The sequence below is a fragment of the Charadrius vociferus genome, unplaced genomic scaffold (genome assembly GCF_000708025.1).
Source record: "Charadrius vociferus isolate BGI_N301 unplaced genomic scaffold, ASM70802v2 scaffold287, whole genome shotgun sequence".
Classification (NCBI taxonomy): domain Eukaryota; kingdom Metazoa; phylum Chordata; class Aves; order Charadriiformes; family Charadriidae; genus Charadrius; species Charadrius vociferus.
Window position 1 is genome coordinate 3212501 of NW_009649568.1, and position 19746 is coordinate 3232246.

At 40.2% G+C, this 19746-nt stretch overlaps 1 protein-coding gene across 1 annotated transcript in view; it reads right to left on the bottom strand.

Annotated features, from left to right (window-relative positions):
- Positions 1–19195, bottom strand: part of CRYBG3 (beta-gamma crystallin domain containing 3) — a 62997-nt gene extending 43802 nt beyond the window's left edge. Inside the window, exons 1-4 of the mRNA XM_009890120.1 lie at positions 19081–19195; positions 18093–18330; positions 1286–6254; positions 261–308 (exon numbers count right to left, since the gene is read on the bottom strand). Coding sequence (XP_009888422.1) covers positions 261–308; positions 1286–6254; positions 18093–18330; positions 19081–19195 — 5370 coding nt within the window. The remainder of the gene's footprint in view (positions 1–260; positions 309–1285; positions 6255–18092; positions 18331–19080) is intronic.
- Positions 19196–19746: the final 551 nt, after the last annotated feature.

Genomic DNA, 19746 nt, shown 5'->3' on the forward strand with positions numbered 1-19746 from the left:
ACCCAACTGATATGCCACACATTTTCTTCTTTTATGAAACACTCTACTGAACTAAACCAGCATCTGCTAACAGAAATACAGTAAAATTACTAGTGGCAGGATTTTTAATAATATTATCTCATTATTAGCCTCTGCAAGCACATGCACCATTAAAATACAGAAAACTAGACTAACAACTTCAGATGCTTTCCTTTCAAAATTTTGGTATAACCAAATATTCCATGTATCATACTGATCTGTGTGACACAAATTCTGCTTACCTTTCCTGGTCTTGGATTGTATTTGAGACTTGCCCTGTCAACAAGGTTCTGAAATTAAAAAGACATGGAAAACAACTATTAACATCTACAACAGTAGCACAAAGTATAGACAGATTATTCTGGGTCCACTATTGCTTATATGTATGCAATTGTCACTAGCAGAAACAACCAAGATTTGTTTCACTCTCATTTTAGTTGGTGTAAATAGTTTAACGGAATCAAACAATCAGCAGAAAGCAGCAAGTGCTAGAAAGGAGGAACTATTATGAAGGTTACAACTTCTGGAAATGTATTACCCTTTCCCAGCAAACAATAATCTGCACGTTTTAACAGTGGCAAAACCAAGCCAGACCTCTAACATAGACTGAAACATTCCCAACATCATGGAAAGACTTTATTCTTTAGTTATACATTTGGTCTATGTGGCGTTTTCGATTTCTAAATATTGGAATAACTGCTTCCATACCCTCATCTGCCATTGCTTTAAATAAACTAAAAAAGAAATGCTAATCTACTGAAGCAGCTATAGTACTTACTTGCTAACTGAGCTACAATTTGTAGAAGACGCTGTGATGAAACAATCAAATAGCTCAGTAAACAGGTATTTATATTTTTGGGGCAATACAGCTCTACTAATCTCAGAAGCAGAAGAAATGAAAGAACAATTTTCATACAAGAGGCAATTCCATCATCTTCAGACTGAAGTGTCCTTAACATGGACAAGTCTGTGTTTTGCTATTATACAGGCTTGCTACTATGCATATTTGTCTATTATTTTTTCTGTTCACATCTTCTCTTTTACAATTAAGTCACTTTCATCTGTGTGCTGAACCTAGAATACTATAGTTTTTAAACTATTTTATCAGAAGAGGGTTTTTTTAAACTATTATCATAAATGAATGTAATTAGGCTGTTTAAGATCAAAGAATTAACGTTAAAAAGGAAGCAAGGAGAATAGGGAGACAGCAATTTTGAATGTGGGCTAATGACTTTGATTATTAATATGACGTGACACAACATCTTACCGCTGACAATTCTCCCAGTTTTGGCATGGCATTGTCTTGAGACCAGTGTATCTTTGGCTGCAACATATCCTGGAGAATGCTTCCAAACCTGGTCCCCTTCTGAGAGGAGCAATTGCTGGCAGATTTCAAATACTGGTAGTACACACTTGGAGGAGGACGCTTTAGAGGAGCATCAGCTTTCTGTGAAACTCGCTTACAAGGTGTTTGACTGGGAGAAGCCGGATCTGGAAACAATTCTGGTTGCTCCTCAGAGTCAAGTTGTTCTTTTGAAAGAGGAGGTGATTGTTCAGGAAACAAAGATCTAGTTGGGTCATTTGATTCAAGGGTTGTGTTTGAATTCCCTCTCCACTGACTGGAAAGACGTTCTTCTGTCTCAACATCAGGCATATTTTCTTCATATGATGATTCTTCCTCCTCCTCCTCATCTTCCACTCCCTCCTCATTGTCTTTACTGAACTGAGTAGTAAACTGTAAGCGCTCAGAAACCGACTGGAGAAGGGATAGTACAGAAGCGTGGTCAGTATTATCTTTAGATATTCCACTAGGACGGCCTTCTGGTGACACATCCGTGGAAAGTAAGTCTTCTTGGGAGCTGTCATCTTCATATATTGGAGACAAAGAGAAAGGATATACTCTACAGCGCTTGGCCTCCACGTTTAGAAATGACTCAGAGCTACAGCTATCCATTGCTTCATTCAACTTGTTATCCTTCCCATAAAGACTGGCTGGCTCATGTTTATTCTTTGCTCTTTCACACATTAGATGATCTATATTACGCAAAGGCAGAACACAAGAAGAAAGTGAACCAGTTTGCATATCATCAGTTGAGACCGCTTTGTTCTCAGTTTGAAGGGCACCTTCATAAATTATAGTAAAAGAACTGTTTTCCCACTGTTCAATTAGTGGAGAAATGGCCAAAAGATCTGTCGGTTCCTTCATGTCATCGCTACAGTCCAGAACATTTTCTTCAAGCTGACCATTTCTCTTAATGTTGTGATCCTTCATTTGTACCTGCTTCGGATTCTCATTATTTTGGTTAAAAACTGCATTGAAGCAGTTTTTCCCTTCACTGCCCTCTCGAATAACAGACAATTGTGGTACAGAGAACTGTGTATTTAACCCAGTATTAACTTCTGTTATCTCACTTGCCCCTTCTGCTAGTTCCTCTTTACTCTCCATTGCCTTTGGATCTTCTAAGGTTGTTTTTACGTGGGCAGGTACTTCCTCTGCAGCCTCTCTTCTGCAGTGTTCATATGAGCTGTCCTCTGCATTGCCTTCCAGAGAACCCCAAGGACTGTTTTTGTCTTTGGATTCGCTCTGCATGCTGATACATTCTTCATCAGGCATAAAAGATGACAAATTAACATTTACAGTTGGCAGCAATGTGCACTCTGGCATATCTGTATTATTGCATGAATCTTTTAACTGCAATGACAGCAGGATGTCTTCAGTCACAGTAGCATCTCTATGTGTCAAATGTAAAGATCCATCAGATTTTCTACTAGTTGCTGATACTCCAGCTTTGCCACACAACTCTGCTGCAGCCAGATGTTCACACACCTTTTCACTGTCTCTCTCTTTGGCTGGCATCGTAAGATCTGATTCTGGCCTTGCTGAACTACCAGTAGGTAGAAATCCATTTGTTTGACACGTAAATGCATTATTTGGTATCTTTTCACCTCTTTGGGGCCAATCTATACCATTTTCCATACTATTTGGAAGTAACAGAAGACCTGAGCAATCTGCCTTTTCAGAGTTTACAGCTATACTCTGAATTTCTGCCTTCTCTGTTGGTTCCTGTGTTTTGGTAGGTAACTTCATATCCAGGTTTAAACTGTTTAGGATTTCAGCCTTAGGTTCAGGGTCAACATTTTCAGAAGGCCTTTTACTCTCACTGCTTTGCCACTGACTGGATGCCAGTTTTTGTTTGGCTGAGTTAATGACTTCATCAATTATTTCTTTTGCTTTTAGTGCTAGTGCACTATGTAGGTCAATTTTATCAGGGATGTAAGACAGTATCTTTTCATCTTGATTATTTGTATCCACTGTTTCATTTTCTGTATATGAAGATGAGCTGCCTCTGCTGCTCTCATTAAAATGTTTTAATGACTGCACAGCTGACTGGATTTCTTCTGCTTTCAGCTGTACAGTTCCAGCTTTCTGATCATTTAGAGTATCTGTATTTATTAAACCATCCTTGCTCCCACAAAGCTGGCAGACACCAATGGCTTGTTTTGCTATTATTTCTTCTATAGCCAAGTGTAAAACTGAGTCCACTATTTCCTCAGCTTTTTTAAAAACAGCAGCATCTTGGAATTTAGCACGTTCTAGTCCCTTCACATTGGTATCTTCCCGTACTTCCTCAGAACAGAGCTCATTTGACTCTGCAGGTGCAGCAGCTGTTTGATCATCTGCCACAGAAGGGGCTTCTGAGATAGCAGAAGCATGGTTACCAAGATTCACCTGTCCCACAGCATTTCTGCAGACATTCTCAATACAGGCTGACTTGGATGCCATTTCCACAGATTTCAAAGGACAGATGGGTGATGGCATTGCCTCCGCCAAGATACTGCTGTCAGCCTCTTGTGCAGAAGAGGCCTCCTCTGCCCCAGCTCTGTGACTGGAGGAGTAACTGTTCCCCTGAGCACTGCCCAATGTTTCCAAGTCGGAAATTGAAAGGTTGGAGGCTTCTCTGGATCTCAGAGTAGGTAAAGAGGGCCTGGGGATGCAAACATCCCCCCCATCTCCTTCAGCAGCACAGTGATCAAGTACAGCTGGAGTAAGCACAGGTTCCAGAGAATCAGACGGGCATGAAGCTCTTGGGTCTTCTAAGCAAAGTGGCATCTTGGTCATTCTGTCCTCAGGGATTATTCTGCTAAACTCAGAACCTGGAAAAATAAAGCTGTTCTCTTCAGAAGCAGAAGACCATCTAGCAACCTGGCCATTTTCAGAGTTAGTGGCAGGAGGAGGCATTTTTCCTTGGTTGTCAGATGAAGGATCAAGTACTGTGTGTGATATCCTAGGCTTACTGTTTTCCTTCTTGGAAGAAAAATTAACACACCTATCTTCAGAAACAGGTGGAGATTCAGAAATTATGTCAACATCAACATCTTTTTCACAGATGAAAGCAGAATGGTTGGTCAAAGGTCTTTCTCCATGTCTCAATGCGCAATAAGAAACCTCCAGAATGTCTTCTTGTGACTTAGAAATATGAGAGGGAAGTTCAGAGACGCAGTCCTTACACTCAGAAGGAACAAGAGCTACCTCAGTCATACCAGCCATGTTGATTTCAGAAGCAGCGGGAGTAGAATCATCTGTCCTCTCAATGCTGGTTAAAGGGTAAGGTGCAGGCTTGGCTGTATTACCTTCTGTGAGAATAACTAATGCCTTGGCACGAATGTCTTGAACAGTTTCAAAGGAAATAGGACCACAGTTGTGGACAGGAATTGAGCTTTCCAAAAGGCTCATCTCTACAGACTCAAAGGATTTGCTCTTCTCACATTTGAGATCAGGATGAGAAACAGTCTCCCGGAGATCTTTTAAACTGACTTCTCTTTTCCCTATAGTTTTATTTTCAGTCTCGCAACTAGGATGAACAGAAGCTGAGCAACAGCCTCCGGTTTCAAAAGACGACTCATCAGTAACAGAGAGAGGTGCCGTCAGCTCATCGAAGTTAGATTTCACACTCTCACACACATGTATGCATGAAGATTCATTGGCAAGGTTTTCCACCGCAACCTCAGATAAAACCTTCATTGTTTCCACACCCTCAGTTTCTAGACAAGGTAAACCAGTCTGCGTTGTGGCAGTATCCTTAGACTTCTCCACAAGGATTAACTGGTGATCATTTTGTATGTGCATTGGTTTCCCTAACTCACTCAATTCTTCATTACAAGTCTCCCTGCCTGTGACTATATCTTCATCATTTTTAATAGATGACACTAAAGCAGTTAGATTACCTCCAGCTATACATTTTTCTCCTCTGGACTCCACGCTAAGTGAAGTGTGTATTTGTTCTTTAAAAGGTAAAAGAGCAGTATCAAGAAAGTTCTGTGGAGTTTGTTCTTTTTCTACAGCTGCCACAGACTTCTGTGTATCACTTTTTCTTAGATCACTATCTTTATTTGCACTACCTGTATGCTGATCTGCTTGCTGCTGAAATGTAGCGGTACCGGAATGAAGCATCTGGGCGTCCGATGTTAGCTCCAAGTGACTATCCATTTGATGATTGCAGCAATATTCTTCCTTACTCACCTGTAGTTCTTCAGTAACTGTCTTATTTTTTGATTTGGGTGAATGTAAACAATCATTCCGCATTTCTTTTGTGCAATCCTTATTAGCTGCCTTATGACAATGATTTTCTTTATCAAAATTAGAAGTGGCATTTTTGTCTGCCTGAAACTGAGCTTCTGTTTCTCCCAGCAGTCCAATTTCTTTTCCAACCAAACTGCTTGTAGAACTCACGTTAAAGGAACTGTTAATCTGGGAAGTGGAATTGGTTAGGATCTCATTGTTTCTACTACTAGATGACAGTAATGAATCTAGTGAACATGTCCGTTTAACTTTTGTTGCAGCTAGAGTAGGTTTACGTTTTAAGTCTATCTCATGAGACGATTCAGTAGATGAAGTTGTGGTCTTTGCAGTTATTTCATGTTTACTGCTACCCAAGCAATGCTGAGCTTCACCAGACTTTTTCGTTCCCATTTTAACTGCAGAATAATTTACTATGACATCATCTTCATATTTTCCCTCATCTTCTCCATTCTCTTTTATTAAGTGTCCTGATTTTGGAGAGACAGTTGTTTGGATTTGTCCATTTTCTTTGACCATTGAACCATTTCTGCTCTCAGTACTTTCTTCTCCTTTTTCAGCCATTTCTGATTGATTCTTCAGTAGCTGCCTAATCCTTGCAGAACCTCGATATGTTGCATAAGTGACTGCAGGTGCTTCCGGCTTCCGTTGCCTCTGCCTGTAACAAGGATCATCATTATCAGAACAAAAAAAGACTGTCTAAATAGCTCGTGTGATAATAAGGGTTAACACAAACTGTAGATGATGTACAGGACTGTTCTCCACAGGTTAGTACAAACTGTAGATTGCATGCAACATTATTGTCCTTTTTCTGCTCTTCTTAAATATGGGTTTGTGTGACAAATGATACATACACTATGATATATACACTACCTTTTACTGAAAAAGTCAACTTAAAACTATAACCAAACAGTAGATGTTGCTATAAACAACTTCCATCATTTGCTTTCTACTAGAGAATGGAATCACTATTTACAAATACCACTACAAATCAACACTTGCAGTGACAGAAATAAGCACACTTTTATGAAGATGTTATACCCTACACTAAAGCAGGCATATACTTTAAAACTGAAAATTATTAAAAAATATAGTACAATTACTGTACTAATGTTCATTAAAGTATTGAATTGACATTTAAATTTTTACCCAAGCTCTCAATACATTGTTAAGGAATAGGACTAGGAGAAGCAAAACATGGAACAAAGAAAGTATACAACAGGAAATGCTTTCTGAACCACAAGGTAGTAAGGAAAGGGAGTGAATGGAGATCAGGTAAGAATGAAGACTGCTTGAATGCTGAAAGAAGAAGCAGCCTAGAAATGTGACAAGGTCTTAGTAGATCTAGCCATTCATCAGTCTTAAATTTATTAGCAAAAAAAGTGAATGCAAAAACTAACAAAAGAATCACCATGGAAAAACTGTGATCCTCATCTGTCACTGCTCTTTCTGATATACTAAGGATAAATTCAGAGGCAGCCACTTTTAATTCCCTGAAAAGGCAGGTTTTCTCCCTTCTTAAAACTAACATATCACAGATACTCACCATTCTCTCTAATGCTTCTATCCTTTCCCCCTATTTTTTTCTTGGTTAAAGAACTCTCACATAAATCAGGCAGTGACAATATGAATGTGACTGTCATTTCCATTCTTCACCTTAGGACAAAGCAGATGCTCAGACTGTGCTAAAACTCCATTCTGCCTCAGCCCCCACCTAATCTAAGAACAAACCCTTTCAAACTCTTATCCAGTCTGACCCTATGTCTGCTAACCCAGTGGCTAGAAGTGGCCAAATCCAAAGCATCCAGAAATAGGATGAATACAGTAATTTTACAGAATACTGCCTACATAGGGATGATAAGGAGAATCCAGCATGACAGGGTCCGATATTCATATTGATTTGAGCCACAGATCCCAACAAAAAGTTATGCCATTTGTAACACACAGTCAGACAAAACAAACACACTCAGAAATTTCGCTTTGCCTGTGTCATGCCTTTTATCATTTCTTCCAACTCTTTTTGCTCTCCATTTGTCTTCTGAGGGAATTTTATTCTCTGATTGATCAATATGAAGTCTGAGCAAGACTCAGCAATCTGCCCTACAAAGCTCTGTACACAAACCCAATCCTGACTAGCTGAAGCACTGCTTCAGCCGTAGAGCTCATCCAGTTGTTAGCTTCTGCCAGCATCTCCTAACACACAGCTCTGTTTTCCTGCAGACTTGCCTCTACCAAGAGTTTCTGCAGTGGATGCTATTTTAAGAGGGAACCAATCTCTCCTCCACAGACGTGGCAACTTCCGGATCTCTGACCTTTGATAAAGAATTTGCTGCTCAGCTTATTATAAAAAAATTGCCAACAGACCTTTTACTCCTAATGCATTTACGTTTAGAGCACGTAGAAGTGTGTTTAATCTGAATGCTCACATGCAACAGCAAGACATTTAAAAAATGAAAACCCAAGTTCCTATGTGGCAGCAGCAATTCAGCTGTAAGTCTTATGAAACACATTTAGGAGCAGGCTGTGTCACAGAAAATCTTTTGAAAGTATCACTAGAGACTTGTTTCATAGACATTTATAGTAACAATTCATTTCTGATCACCAAAAGAATATGTCAGTTCAGAACTTACCTTAAAAACTCTGCCTTTTTTTTTTTTTTTAAACTCCTATGAGGATACAGATGAAAGCCTGATTATACACAGAACCCAGTGTGTATTCTGTCATATATTTCAAATACTGGGAGATTTCTTCTTTCCGTTTTTCACAGGAAGCTATTGAATTCCCTATAAAGCCTTAATTCAGTTTCACAAAAGACTTGTTTGACAGCAACAAGAGAGAATGTCAACATGAGTTACATTAAATTATCAAAAGTAGGTGCTTGTAGAGATTTTTTTCTATTCTGAAAGAGAAATAAAAAGTTCAAGGGGGGCTGACTCAGGAAGGAGAAGGGAACATCTCCTCATGTCTCATATGACAGACATCTTGTGTAACTTGCCCAAAAAGTGGCATTAGTTATAAAACAATCTTGTTGGTTTTGAAGCCCTGAAGCAGGAGGAAACCTACTGCTTCGAATGTCTTATCTCAGTGCATCCATAAAGACTATATCGTTTGCATCTTTTTCAAGTGTGTGTCATCAAGATGGTGAGCCCCCCAATCTTCACATTTGTACCACACAATAATGTAGAAAGCAGACAACCCTAGACTGTTTTCAAAAAGATGGAGGAAGGTCATACAGCATGATACAGCACTACATGGGTACAGCACTTCAGATCCCCAGGCAGCATAGCTTCATTCGCACAGCATGACATATGCACTAGAAAGCCCTTACAACCAGCATCCCCGCTTAGCTCCAGCCTCACTAACTCAGGCTCAGCAGTACCGGAGCATAAGCATACTGCTGGCTGGCCTGCTTCTGCAGCATTCAACACTTGGTTCCCCCCAGACATGCAATGGACATATTTTTCCTCATACATCAACTCTTGCAGATATTTTTTGCCCAGCCCAGCAGTCTGCTGCTTTTTCAAGCATACACGTGCATGTTTCCCCTAATCTCCTTTCATAGACCCTTCAGAAGTAGATCCCAGAGCAGAGAGATCTGCAGGCTACAGGCTGAAAACCACTGATCTAAATCAGTCTCTCTCTTGTGGTTCCTGTCTACCCCTCCCTGACTATTTTAAAATTATGCTATTGTTTGTTTTAATTTTTTCCACTTAGCTTTTTTCCTACTGTATACTTAACTGGCAACTTTTTTTTTAATTATGTTAAGGTCCTTTGTCTGGAAACAACTGTCTTAAAGTCACTTTGAAAAACCTTCTGGTGGAATCCAACTTACTCAGCCAGCTGGTTTCTACACTTCTGTCAGATCTTCATAAATGGAAAAAATAAAAGCTTTACTTAAAAAAAAGACACTGTGGGCTAACTGAAAAGTTGCCATATACAACTTTGATGAAAGAAAATTATTTTTTAGCCAGAGGGGATAGCTTCATGATTTAATCCGAAGTTTGAAATACCTAGTGTCGTGGGACTTCACAATGTATATTTCAAAAGGTCAAAAGTTTGGTTGAACTAAGTGATTTGCACGCAGTTGATTCTGCAGGAAATTTCAAAGCTAATGTTTCATAAGGACAATTAAGAGTCAATAACAATTTTAATAAAACCAAATGTAGTCTCTGTGACCTTGGAAGGAATGCTTTTCCTTCCCCTTGCCCTTCATGATACTACTTCTTGATTATCTTCCACATCTGGAAAAGCAATCCTACTCTTTCAGCATGAAGGAAGAAAGCACAGATCGAGGCTGACCCAAAATACTGACAGCTGCAAGACTGAGACCAGCATGAAGGGCCTGGGATCACTCCCAGCTCTCCACTGCCATGCTTCCCCAGTACCCAGCAGCAGCCAACCTTTCTGCCTCGTACCTGTGGGAAGTATCCGTGGACACCTACCTGCCACCCTCACCCCCTGCACCCCACGTAGGTCAGCCAGCTCCCCCTCCCTTCCCCTCTGTCACTCTCAAGATATTCAGGTGCTCAAATACCTTTTACCTGCCTCTGCCAGGGAGCATGGACAAGCATGGCCTGTGCTGCTTCTCCAGCAGTTTGGCACATGCTGCCTCATGATGATGTGCAAGGAGGGGTTACAAGATGCTGCAAATCCCAATGAAAAGTAAATTACATTCAGAACCTGGATGGCATAAAGTTACCTTGTGAGAGACAGCCTCGCCTTCAGGCACAGAGCTGTAATATCGGCTGGAAGGGACTGTGGGAGACCGTCCAGTTCAGCCCCTGCTCCAAGCTGGGCTAGCTAGATTAGGGTGTTTGGTACCTCGTCCTACCACTTCCAAGCACCTCTGAGAAGAGGCCTTTGGGACAGGGGCCCCATGCACACGCCCCAGGGTTTGCCCACCCTCCTGGTGAAAACAGGTTTCCCAATATCCCATGTTCCCATTACCTCTCGTCCCAAAACCGCACATCTCTGAGAGGAGTCTGCCTCTAAGGCCTCCATGAGAGAGCCGAGGACTGCAGTAAGGTCTCCTCCTTAGCCTTCTCTTCTTAAGGCTAAAGAAAGCCACTCCTCTTGGCCTCTCCTCATACGTAATGAAGAATTAAAGCTAGGACATCCCTCTACTCTCAAGCAAGAGTGTAGCTTCAGATGCATTAAGGAAGCAGAAGGGGTGACTTCAGGATGCCAGAAACAAGGAGATTACTCTTCCCTTACACTAACACCGATGCTAGGGGGAGTTTAACAGATGTGTATCAGCAGGAGATTAGACTGGGACCTGCCTGTGAGCATTACACAAGTGCTGTGTGTGCTCTGAAGAGGCAACCAAAGGTGACTACGTGGTATTCTAGCAGCCTACCTGCCTACTTAAAGCAGGAACCCAGTGATACCCTCTCTCTGACGCTACTTGCTACCCCAACAACAGTAGAGATGAAGGTGCGAGGATTAAGGCCTTATTGACAAGTAAAGGCCAAGTAGCTCCTTAAGTTCAAAAATCACACTGTAAAATGTTGTTTTTAAGAAAACAGTTTAAAAACCCTATTTAAAAAGTTCAGTGGAAAAAACAACCCAGTGAATTAATTTCCAGCTTAATTTGGCTCAATTTTGCATCATGCATCTGTTATGAATTACTCTTAAACTACAAAGCTTTCATCCTTCAGAAACAGAGAAATCTTTGCTTTGGTGCCAACAAGAACCTTTCCTTTGGCCCACATCCCAGTTCTGGGCAGGTACCCTTCTCTGGCAGGCAGGCCTGGGCCTGCCTTTCTCCTACAGTGGAGCCCTGCAATCCACCCACCCCACTGTCAGAATAGGTCGCTAAATCTCAGCACAGCACCTATTCTGACAAGGTCTCAGGTGAACTACATAGGCTTGCGGTCTCCTTAAAACTTGAAAGTCTGTGAATAGTGTTAAAGGGTAGCTTGTTCAAACCAAGGTATGCATAGAGATGTGTCTGGATGAAAAGATTTAAGAATAATGAAGTGAATAATTTAAGAATAATTTAGTGGCCTAACACTAAATCCTTCCATGGGAGTTTGGGTTCACCCCTGGAATCACTGCTGAAGGCCTCACTCCACAGTTCACCAGAGAATTAGGGGCAGGATGATCCTGATCCTTCCCCAGGACAGCCTTCCACATCAATTTTGGGCCATGTTTGGCTATCCTAGAAGGGTGGAGCTACCCACATAGTTTATACCCCTCCCTCAAGTGGTAGCAGGTCACTCTCAGCAATGACTCCCCGTCCATCTAAGCACCTGCAACAATGAACTTCCACAGTCGGTTTCTGAAGGCAGAAGTCAGAAAAGCTATCAGAAGATTAATTACTACGTCCCTCTTCTCCCGCCCCATTTCCCCACTCCAAGATGCATTCCTCTATCCCTCCTTGCTCCTTCTTGTGCTGCTTCAAGTGATTGTGTAGCAAAGCGCATCAGGGAATTAAAACCAAAAGTAACTGCTCTAGGTCCGAATGGCAGTGCTTGCAGGCATGCAGGGCACATGCTGGCAGGACCACCCAGGGTCCACAGCTGTCCTGGTGTTCCCCAGAGCCATCACCAATGCAACCTCTTACTACAATGGGAAGCAGCTGTTTCTCCTGTCTCTGACAGGCTGTATATTACTATATAACTATATTTATTTGTCTGTACAATAGGAATATGCAGGTATTATCATAATAAAATAATCAACACAGTGCTTGTTTTCCTCTTACTGTCATCACGCAACAGATGCTTTCAAAGATGGATGGACGCTGCCATGCTGTGTTTACACTTATGGTTTTAAACGTCCATGTCCCGTATGTAAAATAGGTCCTGGGTAGGCAATTACAGAGAAGGACACAGCTCTGACCAGAAGGTGGATTTGATTTCAACAAATGCAGCAGCAGCAGCTTCCCCACTCTTCTACATTATTGCTCTGGAATTACCTAGGGAGACCATCGCTTGGAATTAAGTGATTTAATTTCTGTTCATTTACTCTTGATTGTCTGCCAAAGGCATCTATAGCGAAAGATGAATGCTGCCGCTACTGACTGAATCAAAAGCACAACAGACAATCCATCAGACAAATTAAGGGCTACGTTTCAGTATCACCACAAGCCTGCACCTGAATCGTAACACAAAGAATGACAAGCTCCAAAACAGACACGTTAATCAGAATGATGTAGACCTGATGGATTTCATCAGATGTATTTCTCACACAGCAAAATAAAAGGACAGGATTTTTGGCAGTACTAAGATGGGTAATACTATGAAATTAGATGTATAGCAACAGGTTTAGTAGACTTTAAAATAAAAAAAAAACCCAAACAAAACAACCCCCTCACAAAATCCAACAATGTAAACAGTTTGAAATTTGTCTCTCCTCAAGCCTACCTCCTTTTCTGAATGAAATAGCTTGCGATGTTCTCGCTGAACTATTATGAGGATTTGGCTCCTGGTAGGGTGCAAAGTTTAAAAGCATACTGTTTTGAGCAGTTGCTTTTGAAATCACCCCCTCTCCTCTTCTACCTACAGTTAGAAAATACTTGCAGTTGTGGGGTTGGGAGCTCGTTTTCACTTCCAAGTCCACAAGGTTCGTAACAGTAGGGAGAAGTCAGGACCTTAAATATTTTATCGAATCGGGGTCTTAGCATATTAACCAGTGGTCAGGATTTTATAATCAAAACATTTACAGTGGGTACAACTTTGATTTCATCTAATCACCCATGTTCAGCAATGTAATAAGGCTTCTTGCTGAACTCCAGAACAAGCCATGCAGTTTCACAAGTGCTATTGTTTTGCACATCACTGTACCCAACATCCACTTATTGTTAGTGGATGTTACAAAAATAAAAAAAAAATCTACTAAAAGACAGGCAAATGGCAAGCAGTCAATAGAACAGATTTGGATTTTTTTTTTTTTTTTCCTGAGGTGTGTGGGGGGAGGAAAATAAATTGTCAGAGCTATGTTTTCAGTCACCTGGAGAGAGTACTGCTTATTACCATGACTGGTATTCTGGAGAAGATGGCAGGTATGCACTGCAGGAAGTCCATTTTCAGGAGTCTCAGAGAAACAGCAACAATTTTGAAGCTAAATCGTTGCTTGTTCATGAAAGGCAATGCATGTGTAAGTTAAAGAATTTTACATTATAAGAAAGAAAGATAATGAGGGAAACCCCATGTTTTATATTTGTCACCTCCTTTATGAAATCTTGATCTCTCTCATTTAGAATTTCAGCAGTGAGAAATTAGGTGAAGTGCATCACCACTGTTCCATGGTTTTATTTTTAGGGTCTATTTAATCAGTTAACGGGATGCAATAACTGGACACTTAGCCAACCCAACTCTCCTCACCCATCTTCAGTGCTGCAATTATTATGTTACTGTCCACAGTAATTGTTGTCAAGAGACTTTGCCAAATTTATCATGGTTTTGTCCTCTGTTCTCCTATTTTATCATTCGCCACTGTCTGGATTAAAAGAGCAGGAGTTCTTAAGGTACAATTACCTCCGAGCTAACCAGCCAGCGTGATGGAGGAATAATGTGACATACACATTTTGTCCCTCACAAACATACTCCACAGACTGAGCTCAGGAATTCCTCTTTCCTTGGCTCAAGGCCTGGAAACTTGAGTCTTTACCAAGCGGCAGGCCTTCCACTGAGGGCAAAATTAACCTCAGTCTACAGGTCAGAGCAGTCTGATTTCCTTGCATTTTGCAAAATATTGCTTTAAGGATATGAGGTTAATGAAGTTGTCTGGGTAGAGGCATCTGAGACCATTTGGTAGGCATTTTAGTTCTGAAAGGTTGTTTGGTTTGTGGGTTTTTTAAAAACAACTCTAACGGGGATCATGCAATCTAACAACTGTCCCTTTCACTTATCATTGCCACCTCCTCCCTAACCACAGATAAACCCTAATTGAATATTTAACAGTAGTTTAGAATTAACAAAGTAATTTAAATGTTCCTCATGACAATGGAAACAGTGCGGTCTTAAGAATTTGTAAAGCCAGCTTCAATTTGCCTCTACATTAAATGCTAAAATTGAAGTTCAACACAACAATCAATGTGATCAATAGTACCTTTGAATTTATATGGATCACTAGCACGTCTCATCTGTCTCTTGGGACCCAATCCTCAAGAAATTAGCAGAAGACCACCTTCACACCATTCCTTCCCTTCACAGACCTTGCTGTTCGTTCCTTCGTGTTACATCCCCTCCCCATCATTATTCATGTGCTTTTAGCACCCACTTCCAACTACTTCTTAGTACTTTCTACAAAACTATCTAGCCAATCCTCAGCAATCAGGAGCACTTTTACAATTTAACTACGCTAAATGTATACATTAGTATATTTAGTAAGGAAGCTAAGTAGTACTAAAGAGAAAAAACTGCTCTATATCTTTTAAACTTTTACAAACAACAAGAGAACCAACCTGGCATAATCACTTCCATGAGAGAAAAAAGAGGTAGCCTCGATTCAAACTTTTAAAAAGGTAAACTGCAAACCTCTGCTTACGCCTTATCATTTCGATTTCTCATTACTAATTGATTCAGAAACACAGTTCACATTGGGAAGTCAGGCAGAGAAAAATATACACAGAAGTTACACAGAGATTGTCTAACTTGTGTGCATCCTGAGCCAAAAAGGGTGGAATGTACATTGTACTTTTGAGAATGAGTTTAAAAGGAAAATGACTGGTTTAGTGTTTGCCTGATCTTGCAGCACCTACAACAAAAAACCCACAAATTTTCTTCCATTTAAAAAAGTAATTTACCTCCAAACTAGCAACACACATCTTTATATGCTTGCCCGACCATGAGACAAGTAAACTATACTGAGAAAAATCTACACCAAATTGCATAGGTTATCCAACAATATAGAACAATGTCAAAATATGGTCAACTGAAAATGCCAACTGCAACTTTGATTTCAAGAAATCCAAAATAACTTTAATATATTTCCACAGAGCAAAGAGGTCACTTCAGTGAGTTAATACACACACCTTCCAAACTGTGTAAGCTTTTATTAATGCCAAACTTATTAATCCACATTGTTCTGAAGAAGAATTCAAAAGAAGCAAATGAACACTGAGACCATTTGATCCTCTGAATCGTGCATACAGACTGCCCAGCACCTTATCCATTTACTGCTCAAGATCTATTCAAATGCAGCAGTATAAAACAAGCAGAGCAGAAAAAAAAAATAATCTCACGACATTGGCACTTCCACCGCCCCTATTCACAGGCCTGTAGGCATCAATGAAACGGGAAAGTACTACTTTGAAAAGCAGTCAGAGGTTTCTACCTGGAAGGAAAGATGTGCACCAGCTCCTTATTGCATCAGCCCCGGGACTGGACAAAGAAAAGAGAAAGACTGACTTTGTACAGGCTGCCTCTCACTCACTCATTGCAGGCTCTGAATGCCATGTTTATTTCACCACATATTGGGCCTTCAGTTCAATCTTCAAGATTCAAATTTGTCTGAATAGACAGAAGAGACTCAAGGTAAGTTAGAGGAGTACAGCATGTAAGAGCACTGACTTGGTTGGGGAAGAGAGTAAGAAAAAAACCAAAACCTGCATGGACAACAGACTACCCCTGCAAACTGAATACACTTAGTAGCTGTGGGTGGAGAGAAGAAGAAAAAGAGCAAACATTGCAGAAAGTACAGCAGAAAGTATGCTGAGATACAATATGGAAGAAACTACACGAAACAAAGTAAAAAGTTAAAAAGATCTATCAATGTCTACTGTCTTTTTTGACTAAGCTCTCTTTGAGGCAAGGAGTGGCTTTTCTTCTATCTCTGCATAGCCCCTGGCACAATGGCATGCGACTTACCTGTCGGTTTGCAGAGTATACTACAGAAACAGCAAACAGCAGCAAGAGACTGATTCAGCAAGCCAGCCTGTCCAACAGGTTTTAAGAAATACAGTTTGTTCAGGAACTAGACTGAATAACATAATGCTCCTAGGCCTCTCCAGATAACAACTAAGGGGAGGAGAAATTTTCTTCTCTGTTGTGGTGAATGAAGTGGTGGTACTAGGCTGCAACATGCAGTTTGGAAAAAGTGTCAGTCAGATGTGTGCTACTATGGTAAGAACCTGTAATAAAAACCAGTCAACCACATCACACACCAAACCAGAGTACTCACAAGAATACAACCATTATTATTATTATTAATTACAAACAGCACTGTATTTTGGTGGTGGAAATACAGTCTTTAGTTCACCTGAACAGGTATCATATAATCTATTCCTATCCTATTCAGCCATTACATTTATAATATAACAGTGAACGACAGACACCTCAAATCATTAGTCTACTGAATAATAAATAAGGACAGAGTGCTGGAGACATACCCAATATGAAAATGAAATTCACTAAGTGGCTACTTTGGGAATCTCTGACCTCCTATACGGAGGTGAAACACTCCACATACCACAGATAAATATACTGAGCATAATTCAAATGAGTTTTAAAACTTACAAGAAAAAAAAAAAGGTGTTTCTTCTCAGTCCATCATCCCACTCTAATACAAGAAGGAGCACTGCGATATAATTACTGGTTACCCCAAAACATTACTTTCATCTTAAATTTGAAATAAATATCCTGGGCAGTATTGAGAATCTTGAGTAAACATTATGTACAGATTCATTGCCGGTGGGCAAGTCAGTGTTCTACACACCTATAAAAAACTGGACAGGTACCACACGCATACACACACATTTAACTCCAAAACTATGCTGTACTGGCCCACATATAGTCAAATATTCAACATAACAGCTACAAATGTTTTTGGAATACTATTTCTTATGTTTATGCCACAGTCAGAAAGATAATATATGATGTGGACCACAGCCAATGTTTTTGCTTTTCTACTCTCAAAGACACATTGGTGCCTCTGGCACCATTTTTTTTGGAAATCTTTTTTGGAAACATTACAGGATTAAGGATGTTCCATATTTAGGCTAATTGAGTATTTTATATAACTTTCTTCACATTACAGGAAAACCCCAAAGAACAAGGGGAAACAAAACACGTAAGCAAAAATCACCAAGTCAAATAAACCAGGAAAGATAATTTAAAAACGAGGAAACCTTACTTGCAGAAGTAAAATCATTGAACTAGTGAAATATAAAAAGGACATTCAAACCTTTATTTAGCCCACAATATGGATGGAAATAAGCTCTTTACACTTTTTTTTTTTTAAAGCAGATCTACAATACTAATTGTATTTCTAAATACCACATCTTTAACCTCCAATAAACACTTAGTCTACACTGGATCTAACCATAGTCTGCAGACTTCTAGAAAACCTTCTTTAAAGTTGTACTTTGTTGCAGTTTACTTCTCATTTATTGCAGGTAGTTGCCACTAGAGTCTTGCACGAAGTTGAGTAAGGGACAAGCCAATCATCCTTAGAAATGACAGCCATTTGTCATACAGTCAGCAGAACTTAGTCAAGGTAGTTCTGTGTACACACACAACCATTAAGGTATTTATTACTAAATTATAAAACTTACTTTTGTGCATCTGCAGATCGTTTCCAGCCTCCTTGCAGATCCTGTGAGATATCTTTCCCAATATTATTTAAGATGGCATCATCTTTATTTACAGAATCCTCTTTTATTATAGCTGTAGAACAGAGAGGCTCTTCAATTCTCAGACGCTTTGGGTGCATGTCCTCCGGAAGGGTATTTGTGTTCTGTAAATCCTTTTCACATCTGTTGGGTTCATCTTGGAAGGTGGAGGGTTTAGATTCTACCAAAGAAGATTTTGTTGCAATATTAAATAAGCTTCCAAGAAAATGAAAAAACCCTTCTCGAGGTTGCTTGTCTTTATCTGCTGTTTTGATTCCAGGAGTCAAACTAGGAAGGCTATTAGCTTTTTTCAGCTCCTCCTGGATTTCAGACTTGCTAAGCTCTTCCGTGGAATGGTTCTTCTCTTCTTTTTGACAAACCTAAGATAAATAGAAGCAGCACATAAAGAAGATGTTTCCTGTCATTTTCCCACATTTCCAAAAACCTTAATTTTAATACATGTTGTATTCCTTTCAGAAGATTTGTTGTTTAAAGGTTCATTTTAAAATCAAAGCCCTGTGCTTTCTTCTTCTCTTTTTGTAGTAAAAAGGTCTATTCTACAAAAAGCCGAAATGACTACATAGGCTAGAAGATTCACAAAGCAACTGCTGTGGAAGTAAAATACAGAAGGACAGATGGAGAACAACTGCTTCAACTGGCAGAAAAATAAAGCAAGGAAGAAGCAAGGAACAATTTTTCACACTTCAGACTTTAATCCATTCAAAAAGCACAGCTTCACAAACAAATCTTTATACACTTGTGAGATGGAACAGTTTTCGGCTTGCAAATATACTCAAGAACACTAAAGCAAAACACAAACATACCACAGCCTTAAAGGACAGGGTAACTTGCACTTGTAAAAGAACGAGGAGAATCAAGAACAGAATTTGGATAAAACGAACTCAACTCACATGCCAGAGATTAATCCTACCCGCTATCTTTAGCAAGCCCATGTTGCACTCTCTAGCCGTCTTTCCTTCAACTCCACAGGCAATTAACTGCACAGCTGTATTTCCAAATCTATTTGTAGTCTCATACAGCTCCATAGTCTACTATGCCTAAACTGCACAGTCTTCCATACAGCCAGAGTCCTACACACCACTACCCCTGCGCATCCACGACCTTCTGAACTGCTGGTCAGCTCTATCAGCTAACTGAAAGTAATTCGTACTAAGGCAGGGCTTCACCTCATTTAAACCACCTGTTCATTTTTCCCTTCAACTCAGCTGAGCACCTGCCTCCAGGAGCAAGACAAGCTCTGTTCCTCACCAATTTATGCCCTTGAATTTCCTTGGTGTTAGCTGCTGTTACAGATCCAAGAACCGCTGCCCAAGCCCATGCTCCTTCTACCAAGACAATCTGCCCAAAAAGATCATGCAACTTCACTGGTAAGCTTCACAAACACCACATGTAACCACATTTTCAACTTCATAATCTGCAAACACTTTTTCCCTCGACTAAAATTTTTTGGGGAGCACCTCCCCCTCATCCTCACCTTTCATAGCGGGTGCCATATGCAATTGCTGCTGAATCTTTACAGTACAATCCTTGTCATTTCAATCTGTGTTTCAACACAGTGTATTAAACCAGAATAAAG